The 18,476-nt window shown below is 39.2% G+C and overlaps 1 protein-coding gene across 1 annotated transcript in view; it reads right to left on the minus strand.

The window, feature by feature from the left end:
- The window catches only part of cacna1g (calcium channel, voltage-dependent, T type, alpha 1G subunit), a 409,969-nt gene that overhangs the window by 134,190 nt on the left and 257,303 nt on the right, over positions 1-18,476 (minus strand). Inside the window, exons 13-14 of the mRNA XM_037691266.1 lie at positions 6,040-6,191; positions 3,134-3,319 (exon numbers count right to left, since the gene is read on the minus strand). Of these exons, the coding sequence (XP_037547194.1) occupies positions 3,134-3,319; positions 6,040-6,191 (338 nt within the window). The remainder of the gene's footprint in view (positions 1-3,133; positions 3,320-6,039; positions 6,192-18,476) is intronic.

The following is an 18,476-nucleotide window of genomic DNA, read 5'->3' on the forward strand; positions in this document are numbered from 1 at the left end:
TGTTGATCTTCTGTGCTGGGCCATTCTTTTGGCCAGTGGCTGTTTAGTTTCCCCGATGTAAGACTGATCACAGCCCTCCTGACACTGAACAGCATACACAACATTACTCTGTTTGTGCCGGGGGACTGGATCTTTGGGATGAACCAGTCTTTGCTGTAATGTATTTTGGGGTTTAAAAGCCACTGGGACGTTATGTTTAGAAAATAAACGTCTCAGTTTCTCTGATACTCCCTCAACATATGGAATGACCACTGGTCTGGGTCTGGGTTCCTCCTTTTCACCTGATGGCTGACTGGAGTCCTGTTTGGGTTTCTTCTCTGCTTTCAGGAAGGCCCAGTTAGGATATCCACATTGCTCTAGAGCCTGTTTTGTGTAGGATTTCTCCTTCTGCCTGGCTCCTGAGCTAGTGGGGATGCTGTCTGCTCTGTGATACAGAGTCCTGATGACTCCTAACTTGTGCTCCAAAGGGTGATGGGAGTCAAACTGCAAATACTGGTCTGTGTGGGTGGGTTTGCGGTACACCTCGGTTTGCAAATGTCCTCTATCAGAGACTGAGACCTCACAGTCCAAGAAAGCCAACTTGTCATTTTTTACATCTTCTCGTGGAACTTGATGTATTTATCCACAGAGTTGATGTGGTCAGTAAAATGTTGGACTTCCTGAGATTTAATTTTAACCCAGGTGTCATCAACATACCTGAACCAATGACTTGGTGGTGTCCCTGAAAAGGGCGTCAAGGCTCTCTTTTCTACCTCCTCCATGTACAGGTTGGCAACAATAGGAGAAACTGGAGACCCCATAGCACACCCATGTTTCTGCCTATAATATTGATATAATAATATAATATAGGTGGAAGGAATATTTTTCAGACCTTCTCAATCCCACTGGCCCAACTTGAATGGAGGAAGCCGAGTAAGGGGACTTTAGGGTTGGTCTGTCCATAACCGTAGCAGAGGTCACGAAGAAAGTTAAAAAGCTCTACAGTGGCAGGGCTCTGTGGGTGGATGAGATCGGCCCTGATTTCTTTAAGGCTCTGGATGTTGTGGGGCTGTCTTGGGTTACACAACTTTGTCAACTTTGCATTCCATATCTGCTATTTGCAGATGATGTGGTCCTCTTGGCGTCATCGTGCTGTTGTCTCCAGCTGTCACTAGAAAGGTTCATAGCCAAGTTTTAAGCAGCTAGGATGAGGATCAGCACTTCCAAATCTGAGGCCATGGTTCTCAGTCGTTAAAGGGTGCATTGCTCTCTTCAGGTCGAGGGTGAGGTTGTGCTTCAAGTGGAGGAGTTCAAGTATCTTGGGGTCTTGTTCACGAGTGGTGGAATAATGGATCGTGAAATTGACAGACTGGTGCAGCATCTGCAGTATTGCAGACTCTGTGCGAGTCTGTTGTGGTGAAGAGGGAGCTGAGCTGTAAGGCGAAGCGCTCTGCTTACCAGTAGGTCTACGTTCCCACCATTACGTTCCTACCCTCACCTATGGCCATGAACTCTGGGTAGTAACCGAAAGAATGAGATTGCAAATATGGAGAGTTAAAATGCGTTTCGTCAGCATGGTAGCTGGACTTTCCCTTATAGATAGGATGAGAAGTTCAAATATCTGGGAGAGACTCTGAGCAGAACCACTGCTCCTCCACATTGAGAGGAGCCAGATGAGGTGATTCGGGCATCTGGTAAGGATGCTACCCGGGCCTCTCCCCAGGAGGTTCTTGGGCATGTCCAACTGGAAAAATGGATGCTCATATATGTTTTATTGAAGAGAAGGTTAATGAAAACTGTACAGGAACACAAACCTTTAACAAACAGAATGTCTCAGCCTTTAAAAATGAAAATCAAATCCATACCAGATCTATAGTTTATCTTGCACTTGTAAGAAATTATTATAATTTTAGTTGTAGAATAATCACTGCCATCACAGTAAAGACAAATGTTTGTTTAAATGGTAACACAGCAAACATAGTATGGGCCTACATTTTCTATGCTTTTTCTGTTCTGTTCTGCTTGATAATCTAGCATTCCTTCAAGTAATGTGTTCATTTTTACATGAACATATACTGTTTACGTTTGAGATCATGATTACTTATTTTGCTAAAAATCAGACCAAAAAAAGCATAAAAACAGGCATACACAAGCATGATGTAAATACATTAGCAGTTGCCTTTCATGATGACTGGTTCTATCCAAAGCCAAAGACTCTATACATTGTTTTTTTTTCAGATTTTTTTCAGTTGTGATTATGCTTTGCAGTCTGCCTTTTATTAGGAGACACAGACACTAAAGCTCAACTAGAGCAGAGAGATCAATGCACAAACCTCCACTGTGTTCACTTGGCAACCCTTCACTCACACCCATGCATGTTTATCATTGTATATACAAGACTGGAACTTTGTGTTTATTTGAATACGTGTGTGTTCTGGAGCATGATGTGTCAGCACATACATGCATCTCATTCCAAATGTTTCTGAAATGCAAACTGCAGCAGAATGCTCCAATACTTAGAACACATTTGTGGAAAAACATGTTTCCTTTCCTGGGCAAGAAGATTACAACATCACAATAGTTCCTGACACATGTGGAGAAAAAGGACTCATATTGTATGTCACCAAAGGCAAAAAGGCCATGTTTATTTGTATGTCTGTCTGTTAGCCAAATATCTCATGAACGACTGAGTAGTTTTGAGTGACTCTCAGAAATTATTCACTCATTGCACTTCTAAAACTCATATTTTTGGAGTCCTGTCAGAGCTAATCGACAGTAGCCAAGAAAAAAAGACCTATAATTTTAACACAATGTATTTGATTTTGACAATTTGTGATGAGGTCGCTACTATAAAGTATTTCAAACTCATACATTGAGTTCTAATGCAGTTTGCAAAATATTGCCAGATTGCAAGAGTTTGAGCATGATATTATTAACAAGAATTAACAACATGGCTTTATTTCCTCATTAATAGATGGTCCTAGGTTGAAATTCTAAAAATAAAGCTGGCAGGTAGTATGCATTTCTAATATGAATTTCTTTAGTCCTTTATTTGCACATCTAACATTCTAATTCAAGCAGAGTTTCAGTGCTGATTGATTTCCTGTAGGTGAACTTGCTTTAGTGTTCTAATGTATTGGTAAAACAAGTCTACCTGAAAATGAAGATGAAGAGCATAAGCAGCATGCAGAAAGTGGCCACATTGTCCATCGTCTTCATCAGCACCACCAGCTGCCTCTGTAGGGCCGGCATGAAACGGACAAGCTTCAGCACCCTCATCAGCCGGAAGGTCCTGAGCACAGACAGACCTCCACCCTGCTGACCCACAATCTCCCACACACTGAAGAAAGAGAACACACACTTTGGTAACAGTTGCTTTTTTGAATGTGCTTTATAAATAAAGTTGACTTGACACGCACACAAGTTGTTTTAGAGTCTACAGGTGAGGAACGATTCTCAATGCAGAAATTCAACATCTCAGACTAGTAATTTCAGATCCCCGACTTGTTCAGCTGCCATGTATGTCTGCTTTCTTTCCTGCTTTTAAGCATGCTGAGATCTCACAAATGAAAATCAGAGCAACGCTGATATAAAAATGTACATCTTCGGCTGCTTAAATACAGTTTAGAAATTACTTTTTCATTCAGCTGCTATCCTTTGCAGGGATCACCACAATGAACAAACTTATGCAAAAGATTTGGCAATTGTTTTAATTGGGAAGCCTTTCCTGACCAGGGCTCAAACCTGCAGCCTTTGGGGACCCAAATCTGACGACATCTTGAATTAATATTTTTAGGAAGCATTTTAGCATTGTAAACAATGAGTACTGTACATATCACTTTTGCTTATTTATTTTTTATACTTTGTTTATTTGTCATTCATTTATATTTGTTTCAGTACCGGTAATTAAATTAGGATTTATTTACTCATGTAGTCTGTTGGGGACTGTGAGGAAAACTCACCACTCTTATATCCTGACATACAGAGAATTTTAGCAAACAGCTGAACAACAAACAACATTAGGCTTCCTCTGGTGTCACTCTCCCTCATCAGTCAGTAAATACAGGTTAAAGTTCAGTCCGGTCCAAGCGCTGTACTGGTCCAGAAGAACTCTTGAAGATAAACTAAATTTGATGTATTTAAATATATTTTTCTGGAGCTCCAGGAGGAGTTAGATAGGGGTCTTCTAGGTTTTCTTTCATAATCTGTTTCTTTCTGCAACAAGTTATGACTGTGTTCAAATTATGTAGGAATGACATCCATTGGTAAGTAGAGGAGCGATAACTGCTGCTAACATCGAGCCATCTTGATGTCTTGACTGTGATGAATATTTAAACCTTTTATACGCCATTCTCCAGTGACTCAACATCAAAACTGCTGTGCCAGCACAATTAGTCTGTACGGTAGCACAGTTAGAACTGGTGCCATACAACAAGAAGTTCCTGCATGCTCTCCCATTGCATGTGTGCTCAGTCTCTGGGTACTTTGGTTTCTTACCAGTCTAATACATGCATGTTAGGTTGAGGCAACTGTTGCCTCTAGATGTGAGTGTGAGTATGAATGGTTGACATACATGGCAGCTGAACAAGTCAGGGATCTGTGCACCGTTCTTCTCACCCAACGTCTGCTGTAGACAGTTACTAGCTCCAAGCAACCATTAAAAGGATCAACTATGTCAAATTAGCTTGGTTAAATAAAAGTAAATAAATACATATAAAAGGGTGATAACTAGATGAATGAATGTACAAACTCCATAGATTCAATCATCAAGCATGGATGAATAATTATTTTGAGAATTGTTGCTGTTAAAGGGGGCAGTTCATTTTAAAAGAAAACAAGTTTTTATTATGCGATTTTTAGTATCAGAATATTGGATAGCATATTTTTCCTAATATAACTATTTCTTAGAATAATAGTGAAATAAAGAGTCTCTATAAAATATACTACATCAGTTACCAAAAATAGACAAAAAGAACAGAGAAACAAGTGGAACATTGAAGTAGAACATTACATTTCCTTTAATGAGCACAATTTTACCATTCACCATAAAAACACATTGTCTCATGTTCTTCCATTTGTGAAAATTGTATTCATAACTTGATGTTCTATTTTAAGAATCAGTGTGTGTGCAGTAGGGATGGAAAATTTAAAGCCGGTCTACTCCCCGACACAAACTGAGGTGTTATACGACTTTTAAATGACACAACTATTTCCGGGCAAGACGGTGGCACAGTTGGTAAAGCTGCTGTCTCTCAGCAAGCAGGTTGCCCTGGATCAAATCCCGGCCAGGGGCCTTTCTGGATGGAGTTTGCATGTTCTCTCAGTGCTGTGTGGGTTTTTTCCAGGTACTCTGGTTTTCTCCCACAGACCAAAAACATACATGTTAGGCTGATAGGTAACTAAATTGTCCCTAGGTGAGAGAAAGATCTAATGGTTATTTGTCTCTATGTGTCTCTGTAATGGAATGGAGACCTGTCCAGGTGTCCCTGTGATGAACTGGAGACCTGTCCAGGTGTCCCTGTGATGAACTGGAGACCTGTTCAGGTGTCCCTTTGATTGACTGGAGACCTGTCCAGGTGTCCCTGTGATGAACTGGAGGCCTGTCCAGGTGTCCCTGTGATGAACTGGAGACCTGTCCAGGTGTCCCTTTGATTGACTGGAGACCTGTCCAGGTGTCCCTGTGATGAATTGGAGACCTGTCCAGGTGTCCCTGTGATGAATTGGAGACCTGTCCAGGTGTCCCTTTGATGGACTGGAGACCTGTCCAGGTGTCCCTTTGATGGACTGGAGACCTGTCCAGGGTGTCCCTGGCCTCCCCGGAGTGATAGCTGGATATGGGTACCAGTGACCCCCGTGGCCCAAAACAGAAGAAGCAGGTAAATATAACAGGGGCAATTATTTGTATTACTTGTTGTTAAAAGTATTCCCAGTTTGGATTCAAATTCCACATTCCAATTCAAAGTCCACATTTCTGTAATGGCTGATGGGTCTTTTCAGTGAAGCACAGATAAGTAAATGTATCACTTTATGTTTATAATTTTTCTTTGCACGGTCTCTTACCTGATCACCACAATAATCCCATCAAATATATTGTAAGGGTTCTTGATGTAGCCAAAAGGCCCATAGACCAAAATCTTCAGCAGCATCTCTAGGGAGAACAGGCTGGTGAAGACAATGTTACTAATCTCCAGGGCGTTGGTAAGCTCTTCAGGCTGGAGAAACAGAAACAGTGGCAAAAACTGTTAAAAATAAGAACATGTAGGCAATATTTAATGCAATATTTAATGATATCCTGAATATTGCCAGAAAGATGTTCTGATGACTACAGCATCGACACCTGCTTTGTCATATGTGCAACAGGGAATGTGCCGATGACTGCACACTTTTCAAATATGACAAATCAATTCGGGCTCCTCTCTCTTGCATACGATCAACACATCCGACCTTTCTCCAACACCAAAGCACACAGCGCGATCACAGTGCTGACATGCCTCATCTACTCAAAGCTCATCAGAGGATTGGACTGTCACTCATGTCTTGATCAAACAGCTGGTGTGTGTGTGTGTGTTTGTACGTGTGTGTGTAAGCATTTGAACACAGGCAGACAAACAGGCAATGAGAACAAGCAAACAAATAGAATGAACACGGGCAAAAAGATAAAAGGTGCAGCCTTTCCAAATGCAGCGTTATGTAAATTAGACTTCTGTAGTGAGTGTCTGTAATTATCTGAGGAAAAAAGAGCCAACGGGAATGCCGTCGTGTCTGTGGACTGTGGGACATCCTATTCAGTTATCAAGAGGTCTTTCAGGTCTTCCACTGTTGTTTATTGCCGAGCTAACACAGTTGCCAAGGTTTTCCAGCTTCTACAGTCTGCATTTGACATCATTCAGTCAGACTTATTCCATCTCAAGCTGGTGCTAAATGCTGACAAAACCAAAGGGATGTTGTTTTCCAATAGGAAGTTGGTGCCAGCAAGCCTTCCTCCTATCTCATCCATGCATGGTGTTCCTATTGAGTTTGTAGATTCTTGCAAATACTTGGGAATGTTGATGCACATCTCTCTTTTAAACCACACATTGAAAACTTGATAAAGAAACTGAAATTAAAACTGGGTTTCTTTTTCAGAAATAGATCTTGCTTAACTCTGAATGCCAGAAAACATCTTGTAACCGCTACTTCGGTACTTAGGCCACAGGGCGGCTGTGGCTGAGTTGTTAGAGCAGTCGTCCTCCAATGCAAGAGTTGGGGGTTCGAATCCACCAGCAGTCACATGCCGAAGTGTCCATGGGCAAGACTCTGAACCCCTCATCGCCTCTGATGTGTTTCCCATCGGTGAATGAATGTGATCTAAAGCACCGATTAGTCTCTTTAGAATGATTTGTTAAATTAGCTTTGTAGAGATCTAGTTGAGTGCTGTGTGAATGGGTAAATGAGGCACAGATTGTAGTGTAAAGCGCTTTGAGTATCTTGATAAGATAGAAAGGCGCTATATAAGTACAGTCTATTTACCATTTACCATTTACTTCCTACCGGCCATTGACTATGGTGACATTATTTACATGAATGCCCCTGCCAGCTGCTTGCAGATGTTGGATGTTGTCTACCATGGCACACTAATACTCATTACTGATTGTAACTACTGTACCCAACACTGTACCCTGTACTCAGTGGTCAGTTGGTAATCATTATCTACACGTAGGCTCTTACACTGGTTCATTTTCATTTATAAATCTCTCCTTGGTCTGCTGCCTTCATATATCTCCTCCCACTTGTCAAGTCGTCAGTGCAGTTACAACATGCACTCTCAGGCCATCATTACCTGCAGCGTTCCCTCAATGTGGACTGAACTTGGCAAAAAGGCCTTTTCCTACTCAGCTCCTGCAACCTGGAACACCTTGCAACAGGAACTGAAGTTCCATCCATCCATCCATCCATCCATCCATCCATTTTCTTCCACTTATCCGGGGTCGGTTCGCGGGGTAGCAGCTTAAGTAGGGAGGCCCAGACTTCCCTCTCCCCAGCTACTTGGACCAGCTCCTCCGGGTGAATCCCAAGGCGTTCCCAAGCCAGCCAAGAAACATAGTCCCTCCAGCGTGTCCTGGGTCTTCCTCTGGGTCTCCTCCCGGTGGGATGTGCCCAGAACACCTCACCTGGGAGGCGTCCAGGAGGCATCCTAAACAGATGCCCAAGCCACCTCAACTGGCTCCTCTCGATGTGGAGAAGCAGCGGCTCTACCTGAGTCCCTCCAGGATAACAAAGCTTTTCACCCTGTCTCTAAGGGAGAGCCCAGACACCCTGCGGAGAAAACTCATTTCGTTCGCTTGTATCCGAGATCTCGTTCTTTCGGTCACAACCATGAACATAGATGAGGGTAGGAACGTAGATAGACCGGTAAATTGAGAGCTTCACCTTTTGACTCAGCTCTCTCTTCACCACGACAGACCGGTACAGCGCCCGCTTCACTGCCGACGCTGCACCTATCCGCCTATCGATCTCACGCTCCATTTTTCCCTCATCCGTGAACAAGACAAGGAACTGAAGTTGTCCACTTTAATTTCTTTAAGGGGATTTAAAACATTTGATAATGTCAATAGAAACATCAAAGCAAATGTGTCCTTGTTTTTAGTATTACTTTTTTAACAGCACCCTGATTTATTGTTTTATAACTACTTTTATTTTTGCTGCATTTTTTCTGTAGTTTGCTATTATTGTTTATTGTTATCTGTATTTTATATGTTCTGTCTGGAACAGGTCTCTCTTGAAAATGAGTCCCCGTGACCCAATGAGACTACCTGTATAAATAAAGGTTAAATATAAAAATAAAACTTTGCAGACAAAATGAAATGTACCCATCCAGTTCCACTTATTGTCACATCTCGACACATCCCAGCACTTTACATTACATTATATACTCTGGGTTCAACTATTTTTTGTGTCACACTTTCAAACTATTTCAATTCAATTCATTTTTATATAAAACATTGTGGAAAATTTGCAGCAATATAATATTAAAAAAAAGATTATATAATGTAAACAGAACATTACCAAAAGGAAAAAAATAAAACAGGAATGACAACTCGATTCCCATCATTCATTGTAAAGAGCCGGTCAGAAGATTCATATTCAGATTGTGAACGTCACATCACTTCAGTTATATTTGTTTGTGTTAGTTCACTACAAAAGTCAGTGCACAATACTAACACATTTTTGTTCAGTTCCATCCATCCATCTATCCATCCATCATCCATTATCTTTAATCACATCTTCCTTTTTTGATCACGGGGGTCACTGGTACTCATATCCAAAAGTCACTTTTGTGTCCCTGTGATGGACTGGAGACCTATCCAGGTGTCCCCTGCCTTTCGCACAGAGACTTCTGGATATGGGCTCCAGTGACTCCGTGACCCGAAAAGGAATAAGAGGATAAAAGATGATGGATGGATAATTTATACCATTTCAAGACTCCCATCTATGTATTGTTTTTTTTTTTTTTCTTTTCATGCTTTTTCCATTCCTGTTCATTGGGAATCTGGTGCCTTTCTGAACCCAGAAAGATCAGGATGTGAACTGGCAACCTTCTTGCTCTAAGGCAACAACAGTTGCCATTTTGTCATGCTCAGTTCAAGACAGTGCATCAAACAAGTGAATTCAAGGTTTAAACAGAAAAGGCAGTTTTACCTTTGATCAAATCAGTACAGACTAATTTCATTCAATCCAAACACTGAGCAGTCAGGATCTTTGTCCAGTTATTGTAGTTTATTTCAATCTACACAAAATCCAAATCACTGATTAATATTTCAAGACAAATAAAAGAGTTGAAGGCAGTTTGATCTTATTTATTCCTATTTAATCTAATCAAGTGCAGTCAAAAAGATTATTTAAATCTCTATCCAAAATATTATGACTCATATAATCCATGTTTATTACAATTCACTTCAATTAAAAATTAATACAGTGGCATGTAATTCAAAATTTTCTAGATTATTCCAATTTAATTTAATTAATCACACATGGAAATAATCTAATTCAAAACAATACAGCAATAAAAGCAGAATCAGTAGTTACAAAATCTAGACACCAAATAAAAAAAAATTATTAAGACTTTGACAACGGTTTGTTTGTTTAGAAACCTTCAAGTGGAAGGTTTTCAATTTCCACTCCAAACTGTCTTTTTGTTCAATATTTCAAGATCTGCAACTTGTCAACAAGTTGCTGACACTACACAAGAGCATGTCACTAAGCATAAAACAAAGATGTGATTCTAGTCAATATCATAAGAACGGCATTTACATTAAAAAATACAAAAGAAAGAAATAAAAAAGTACCAAAATGCACAAAGGCCCCAGCTTCCAACCCATTAAAACCATAAAATCTGTGGCTGAAGTGCTGGTTCCCGACGCTTTATTACATCCCCACAGGTCTCATTTCCATGTCCCAAATAAATCGGCTGTTTCAGAGGAACACTTGAAGGCATCACGGAAGGCTAAAACACAAATGAGTCACATAAAATTGCAAAACAAGAGAACGTGCAACAATAAAACACCTAATTTAGGATTAATCTGGAACATTATTTTAATTGGCAGCTATCAAGTTGAAGCTAAAGTTTCTCACAGGAGCCCGAATCTTGTGTTGGGACCAAAGACGATTAAAAAAAGGAAAACCAAACAATGACTAAGACCTTGAGGCTTTAAAACTGAATTTTGTTTTTGATTAATGATCATGACCGCGACAAGTCCCACTTCTGAAGCTTCCTCATATCGAACAGACCTGTTTGCTCTGTGTGAACAATAATAAGAAATCTGGTTCTTTCTGGTTGATTTGGCATTAATCTCCCTGATTCTTCATTCAAGTACTGAACATAGTTTGGATAGAAAACACAGTTCACTTTTTTCAATTCTCAGTATCAGGACATCATAAAACAGATAGATTCTAAATTTGTTCAATTTCAAGCGTACACAAACATAAGAAGCTTAATTTATTTAGTAAATGAAAAATGACGTCCATCATGAAACAGGAGTGAAGCCTCCGTGTCCAACTGTCCCCCTCTTACAGTGCTGTTATTGCTAGTATCACTCAGCCCTCTGTGAATAGCAAGCAGCCATCAGGGCACTAATGATCGATTGTTAGGCTGATGGTCCTCCTTCATCATGTGAACAGCTAGCTCTGGATGTCAACAAACAAACTGGTTGATTCATTATAAGAAGGTGCTATTTATAAAACTAAGTTTGTTGCTGCTCCTCAGACTGAAGAAGTTCTTTGGATAAAAACCGAAACGCTTCAACAAAGAAGAATCCATCCAGAGGACCTGACTCAACCTTGCTAGACTTAGCAGAAATAACTAAAATAGGTCCACTAAAACACTATTTTTTCCCCAGACATTCTGGTGTAGATTAGTTGATGTTTGGAATCATAGCTTTGGTGCATCATGACCTAGTTTGATCCAAGTTTCAGCTGTCAAATGGACTTATAGTTTACATTACAGAGATGTTCACAGATGGTTCAATGATTCCAAGGTGCTCAGGTCCTGTGGCTGCAAAACAAGCCCAAATCATCAGACTCCCACCACCATGCTGACAGTTAGTATGAGCTCTTGGTATAATAATCTGTTTTCAGAGGATTTGTCCAACCATGGCACTATCATTCTGTCTAACAGCTCTGCTAGTGCCTCCTCTGTTAACAGAGCGTTGTTCCAGAAGCCCTACGATTGTGCTGCCATAGTGTTTTCAGATCAAAGAGATTTTACTTAGTCAAACTTTCTATATAAGCCCTAAATGTTCAGTCTCGTTCTTACTTTTTGCTTTTGAGAGTGATTTCTGAGCATTGCAGGGCCTAACTTTGGGAGGAATTGGCTAGAACGTTCACTCTGAGGAAGATCTTTTTTTTTTTTCTTCAAAGGTTTTCACTGGTGAACGATGTTTCTCTTTGAAAATAATAAACTGATGGGCAGCAACAGTTACGTCGCTAAGGTCATTGCTGATCTCTTACCTTCTTGGCATTGCGTTAACACACCTGTAGGCTGCAGAGAATCAAATAGCCAAAACTTTATTTTATAGAGATGCTAACACTGATGACAATCATCTAATGAAGTGTATTTTAATATTAATTTATTATAATTCTAATGAAATGCTTTTGATGACATCTTATGCTACAAGCTCTCAGATATTGGTTTCTCAGAACATGCCGTTTGTTGGTTTTCTAACTATCTCTCAGATCGGAGGCAATGGGTTGGACAAAACGGTACTTAATCTAGCTATTTAACGGTCACTAATGGTGTGCCACAAGGCTCAGTTTTAGGACACACACGTTTTACAATTTATATACAGTAAGCAAGGCTGGATTAACCATATGGGCAAAGGGGGAAGTGCCCAGGGGCACACGATCTCTAAAGGGCCCAGGGCAGTGAGGGCACAAGCAAAATATCTGGTTATCTCCTGCTTTACTTGGAGCTCTGCAATGCACAGAGAGACTGCTGCACTTCCGCTGCACTTGGGCCACCCCACCTCCTCCCAGCGCCATCTGCATCTCTCTGTTTTTTTTTTTTTTTTCAAACAGATCCTCAATTGCGCCCTGTCAATCAACCCAGAAGGCGTGTCAGTAACTGACCAATCGACGACCTCAATTTGTCCCGAAGGTAAACGCCCTCACCTGCTGACAAGCTCATCAGTTTTTTTTTTCTTGAGAAACATTGATTTAATTAAAACAATAAGTTTGTATCTGTTGTAAGATGATTTTAGCAGTTTTGTAGATTTTAATCTACTTAATGAAGAATATTGACTTAAAATTGTCCATAAAACAGGAAGGAAGGCTTATTACCCTTCCTCTTACTACAGTGAATGTGGTACTTGTTATAAGTATGACTATATTTATGGCATCAGAGAAAGCTGAGCTTGAGTTATCCACATAAAATTAAATGTTATCAGCATGAAAAGAAGGAATGTTAAATTTGAGATTATTCCAGTTTCTGATGTTTGACCAAAACTTTGTATTGACATGAAAAAAAAAAATGCTCGAGGGATTCATCTTTTGATTTACAAAAGACACACAAATCAACATCAAATTTAAACCTTCTTTCAAGAAACATGGCTACAGGATATATCTTATTTATTATTTTTAAATGATTCTCCTTCACTTTAGGAGGTTTAGGCCATTTGACAAATTTAGAATGAGCAGAAGTCATTATGGTTTTATTTTTTGTATTGGGAGATTTCTTGAAGGAATCTTTGTTATAATCAGTAAATCATTTGTTGCAAACATTCATTGATAATCTTATTACATTTGAAGTCAACTAAGTTACATTTAGTTTTAATGTGGGCATCAAATCATCACCTTTGAATATATAATATTTTTAATTAATTGAATCAGCTGTTGGTCAGGTTACTTCTTGTTGTGCCATTAGCTCTAAAATAGTTACTGAATCAAGTGTTTACTTATGTAAGTAAAACTAGATGTTAAACAACCACGAAAATACACAAGAATGCAGGAAATGGCATCTACTTTATTGAAAATTTTCTGGGGAAGGACCTCCCTCCCCCCCATCAGTGTGTCCCCCACACACACATTATAAATGCTTATGACACCAGTAGCCAACACATTACTAAACAAGTACACATATGTACATAAAAATACCCTTGATAGTTAGAATTTGAAGTATATTTACTGTGTATTATAGTAATTCATTCTGTATTTTGCCAGATTATGGTTATTCTGGGGTCGTGATGATGGGGCCCTTGAAGATTGTTGCCCAGGGTGCAGTGAAGTGTTAATCTGGCCCTGGCAGTAAGTAATATAGGTCAAAACATTCTTGACACCTCCTTGCATCTCTATGCTGACGATACAATTGTTTACTGTCGAGCTAACACAGTTTCCAAGGTTTATCAGCTTCTACAGTCTGCATTTGACATCAGTCAGATTTGTTTTTGGACGTGACTCAATGAGACTAACCTGTATAAATAAAAGTTGAATGAATTTGATCAGCAGCTTCTCTTTGCTACTTCCCTACATCTTGTGGAAGCATCAAGCGTAAATTGTGTTTTCATCCATGTTTTTCATTTCAGCTTTCGTTAGTTTATAAAGCAATGAAATGTTGGAATATGTTGTGTGGTTTTGTTCACTTAAGGTTAGATTAAAATAATTTAAAAAAAATCTTTAAAACATCAGATTATATTATTCCCCATGACTGTAACCTTGCATCACTGAGTAAAAGATACGCAATTTATCAGATTTGCTTTGCTAAAACGGCATGGCAGAAAAGAGAGCAAGGGTATTTGTTTTATTGTTTGTTTTGGTTTTTATTTTTTTAAGAATTGCACTATTTCTCTACAGCATCCCCTGACCGAGTATAACAGGCTTTTCTCTGTTTGGTGACTGTGTTCACAGACTGGGATGAACCGGTTCGTTTGATCTTGCTGTTTTATTGTACCGATTCTTTCTCCGGTCCTCTTATGAGTGAAATAATCAAGCTGGCGGCAAATCCTTTACATGCACAGAGACATATTGTCTTATCAAGGCGAGCTGAAAGGGTCCACACATGCAACGAGTACTTAGATGTCTGCCTCAGATGAATGCCCTCACACACAAATATGTCAAAACACACACCAAAATCCATTTTAACATTAATAACTCACACAGGTTCAGAACACACACACTCAGACTTGCTGCGCACTTGCAGCCACACACACCGACACACACAGAGCTGTATAATAGATGTGCTTGATAAGCCAGAACAAGAAGTACGCTTTTTATGAGGTGAGACTTGGACTGCAGACATCTGGCCCTGGGACTGAGATTCAGGTCATTATTTTTCCCCCACTGGTTCTGCTCTGCTTTTACTCCAGCTTGTATATTAGGCATTCCTCAGACATCATGCAAGATTACTGCAAGAAAAAGGAACCATAAAAGCTTTTCTCACACGTAGAGCCGCACACAGGAACACATAGAAGACGCTGAGGCCAAAAAAATACTTGTGCACACATGCACAGATGTGTACGGGTTAAGCCAAAGGTTTGCAGCAGCTGCCTCATCAAACAGGACAAATATTGTAACTGACTAACAGCCACTGAGGTGTGCGTCCTCCCCAGGGGAGATTATAGCATCCATGTGTGTGATTGTGTGAGTGATGAGGATGCTGTTGGCTTTCTAATTGCTTCCTTCAGTGACTGTTTCCTGACTAATGAGGCTCAAAGAGCATTAGCAGGTAAAGTGTGTTAGATGAAGAAGAGCATAATCTGTTTTAATGTAATGTCATCCAATCTGAAGTGATCTAATCTAGAAGGGACACTCTGACCTATTGCAGGAACATGATGCAGACTCTGCATGACTGTCTATGTTCAAGTAAGTGGTTATTTTAAGACTAATATATTTTAGTATTCTGCATCTGAGTCGGACCATATTGACACAATGCCACTGAGGTGATACATTAAATATACAGAGGCAACACAGACTGATGCAACAATTCATCTCTCAGTCATGAAGCAGCAACATCCATTGTGTGGGTTGAGTTGACACGATGTGACTCGATGCAACATAAAAGTAACAATCATTAATGCACATCATCCAACTTGTACCATGTCAGGGTTTTAAATAATAAAAATGCACAAAATTGATAATTGTTTAGCTCCCTTTGTGGCTTTTGTGGTAGTCTCAGCTACGAGCACAGCAAGTTTTAGGCCAGCATCTATAAAACTGACTGAAGGATAGTCATTTTTTAAGGTTTGATAAAATCAACTAGCTGTAGCAGCCATATTATGTTAGATTGATTTCAAAAGTTCATTAGTTTTACAGCTAATAAATGCATTCTGAGAGTTTTGTTAAATGCATCCACTGATTCATGAGATATAAAGTACATGACACACACCAGTGACGTGCAGTCAGGGGAGGCAGTGCCCCACCTGTCATCATGACAAGTAAAATACTGACAATGATAAGAGAAAATATATTTAACCACTTGACTGTTCTATAAAACTGTTCTATAAAACAGTTTTCAGAATTATTTCAACACTCAAAATCACAGAATTTATGCATTGCCTGTTCAAACATGGAAGAAATGCTTGACTCTAAACACTTCTCAATATACAAATATACTGTATAACAAAAGCATATAATTACACACAACTGCCGAACACAACACAACTTCAGGTGTTTCTGTACAGTGTAGGGGTTCTGTACAAAGGAAAACGCCAGAGAGGTCTGGGGGAAATGTTTCCATGTCCATCACGGTATGATATAAATGCACATTTACAATATCTCTAGCTTTAATCTGGTACGAGAACAGAAAACGGCTCATGTGTGGATGAGGAAGATATGGAAACCAGACGAAACTGGTATTTGATGCTTTCTTAATGTGGCGGAAACAACAGAACTTCATGTTTTCTGTTATTTTAATGGCAGTACTTGAGTATCTGATCCCGTTAGAGACGTCAAGGGCCATGAAAACATAATAGAAACAAAAGAAAAAAGACAGAAAAGCTAAATATGGTGAGCTTTCAGCACTTTCATCATTGTACATGTGGCACTGCCAGAGTTGACAGTCATACCGAAGCTGGATGAGTATTCAGTAGTAGTTTACGGGTGATCCAGTACACACATTTTTCTTCGCCAACTCTTCTGAAATTCTGTTGGGCCCTTCCAGGTCTCTCTTGTAAACGAATCCCCAAGGCTGAATGTGATTAACCTGTATAAATGAAGGTTGAATGTGCTGGGTGAGGCAGTGTAGTACTCTGGCTCGCCTCTAGTGGTGCTGTGTCACATACAAAAAATGAAGTAAGCAGCTGGAGCATGCCCATTGCTGTCTCTCTTTATATCGCCTATATATATATTTGATTACGCTACACATGTTGATGTTCTACAGTCTGTCCAATATATTGAATGAATGTGTGTGACATATGTCTTCTTTCTAATCGGATGTAAATGCATAGTGAAAATACACAGGGTGAAGCAGAAAGTACCGTGCCACACCAATAGGGGGCAGTGCTGCCCCATAGGGACAATGAAGCAGGTGCTGTCACTGTGCATTTTTCTGTTAGGCAGAGGAGTGGGGGTAGAAGATCATATCTCAAAACTAAAAGATTTTTCTAAACTCATCGTTTTTCCAAACTCATTCCTCTTAAAATGAAGGTAAGATAATACATGTTTTTTTATATATATATTAATTTAAAGAGAGGCGTATGGAGTTGATCAAAGCATAATTAGGTGCCTTTTTAAAAGACAAAAAACAAGACTAAATTGAAATATAAGCTTCTATTTTGGGTTCATATATGTGAGCATCGATTCCAGACAGTCAGTGTCTCACCTGTCACAAAGCTCAAAGCACATCACTGGCACACACAGAAAAGTACAAAATTGCCCCTCTTTTATAGCCTTTTCTTAACAGAAGACAACAGCAGCACAAAGAAGAATCTGAATGATCATATGGAATTTATTTAAAAAATCTGTATTTACTGATCTGAAACAACAGCTTCTTTTAAACAACTTTTTCCCACGATTTCAAAACACTTCCACAATATTGGTTTAAATAAGCAAAACTCAGAAAATAGGTGTCATTGTAGAAAAAACACAAATAAAAAGAGTCAAGCAGTAAATGAGCTGATTCAGCTGTGAGCTGTAAATTAAATGTTATATTCACTGATACAGTAGGTTTTTTAGTAGTTTGTGTGTTTTACTAGTGTGTGAGTACATAACTTTACAGTTTGTGACTAAGAGTAAGTACGTGTGAAAGTTTTTCAGTAACGTATGTGAGACAGTTGAGTTTTATAAGTGCTGTTATTTATTTGACTGCTCCCTGTTGCAGGGGTCGTCACAGCGAGCAAACTCAAATAAAACTTTTGGATTTGTTTTACGCTGGACGCCCTTCTTGATGCAACCTGGGCTACAACCCAGAGCCTCATTACAAGATCACAATAGTTTATAATTTACTGATCACAAAGCTTCCACAGTCCACTTTAGTCTTATAAAAATGAAAAAAATAAAAAAACATTTCCCTGGTGGCCCCTAATAGCATTTATCTCACCCCCAGTCACAACTGAACATGAGTAAGATGTAATTTAAATCAAAATTACAAAAAGCATATTTGATATCTGACATCACTGCAGACATAAAGTCCCGACCTGAGCTTTACAATTATGTAAGAACAAACTCAGATAGAATCTTATTTTTTAAAAGCTGTTAGACTTTTTAGACATTTTCTTTGACCGTACTACGGATTACAAATCCATCTGGAGATGTCCTAAAAAATTACAACAGATATCGTCCGTTGTCTGGCAAGCAACCCGAAATGAAACAGCATGACGTATCAAAGGAAACAGGTTTTAGACATTACAAATTTTTGTTTTGTTGTAAAAAGATTTGACTAATTTTACTAAATTATCTTAGCAGTAACTTTTGATTTAGTTGACTTATATGTTACATTTGTGTGAAACACAAATTATACAGTGTGTTTAAATTGTATATATATATATATATATATATATATATATATATATATATATATATATATATATATA

This window comes from Nematolebias whitei, chromosome 17 (genome assembly GCF_014905685.2).
Source record: "Nematolebias whitei isolate Nwh7 chromosome 17, NemWhi1, whole genome shotgun sequence".
NCBI classification, from domain to species: domain Eukaryota; kingdom Metazoa; phylum Chordata; class Actinopteri; order Cyprinodontiformes; family Rivulidae; genus Nematolebias; species Nematolebias whitei.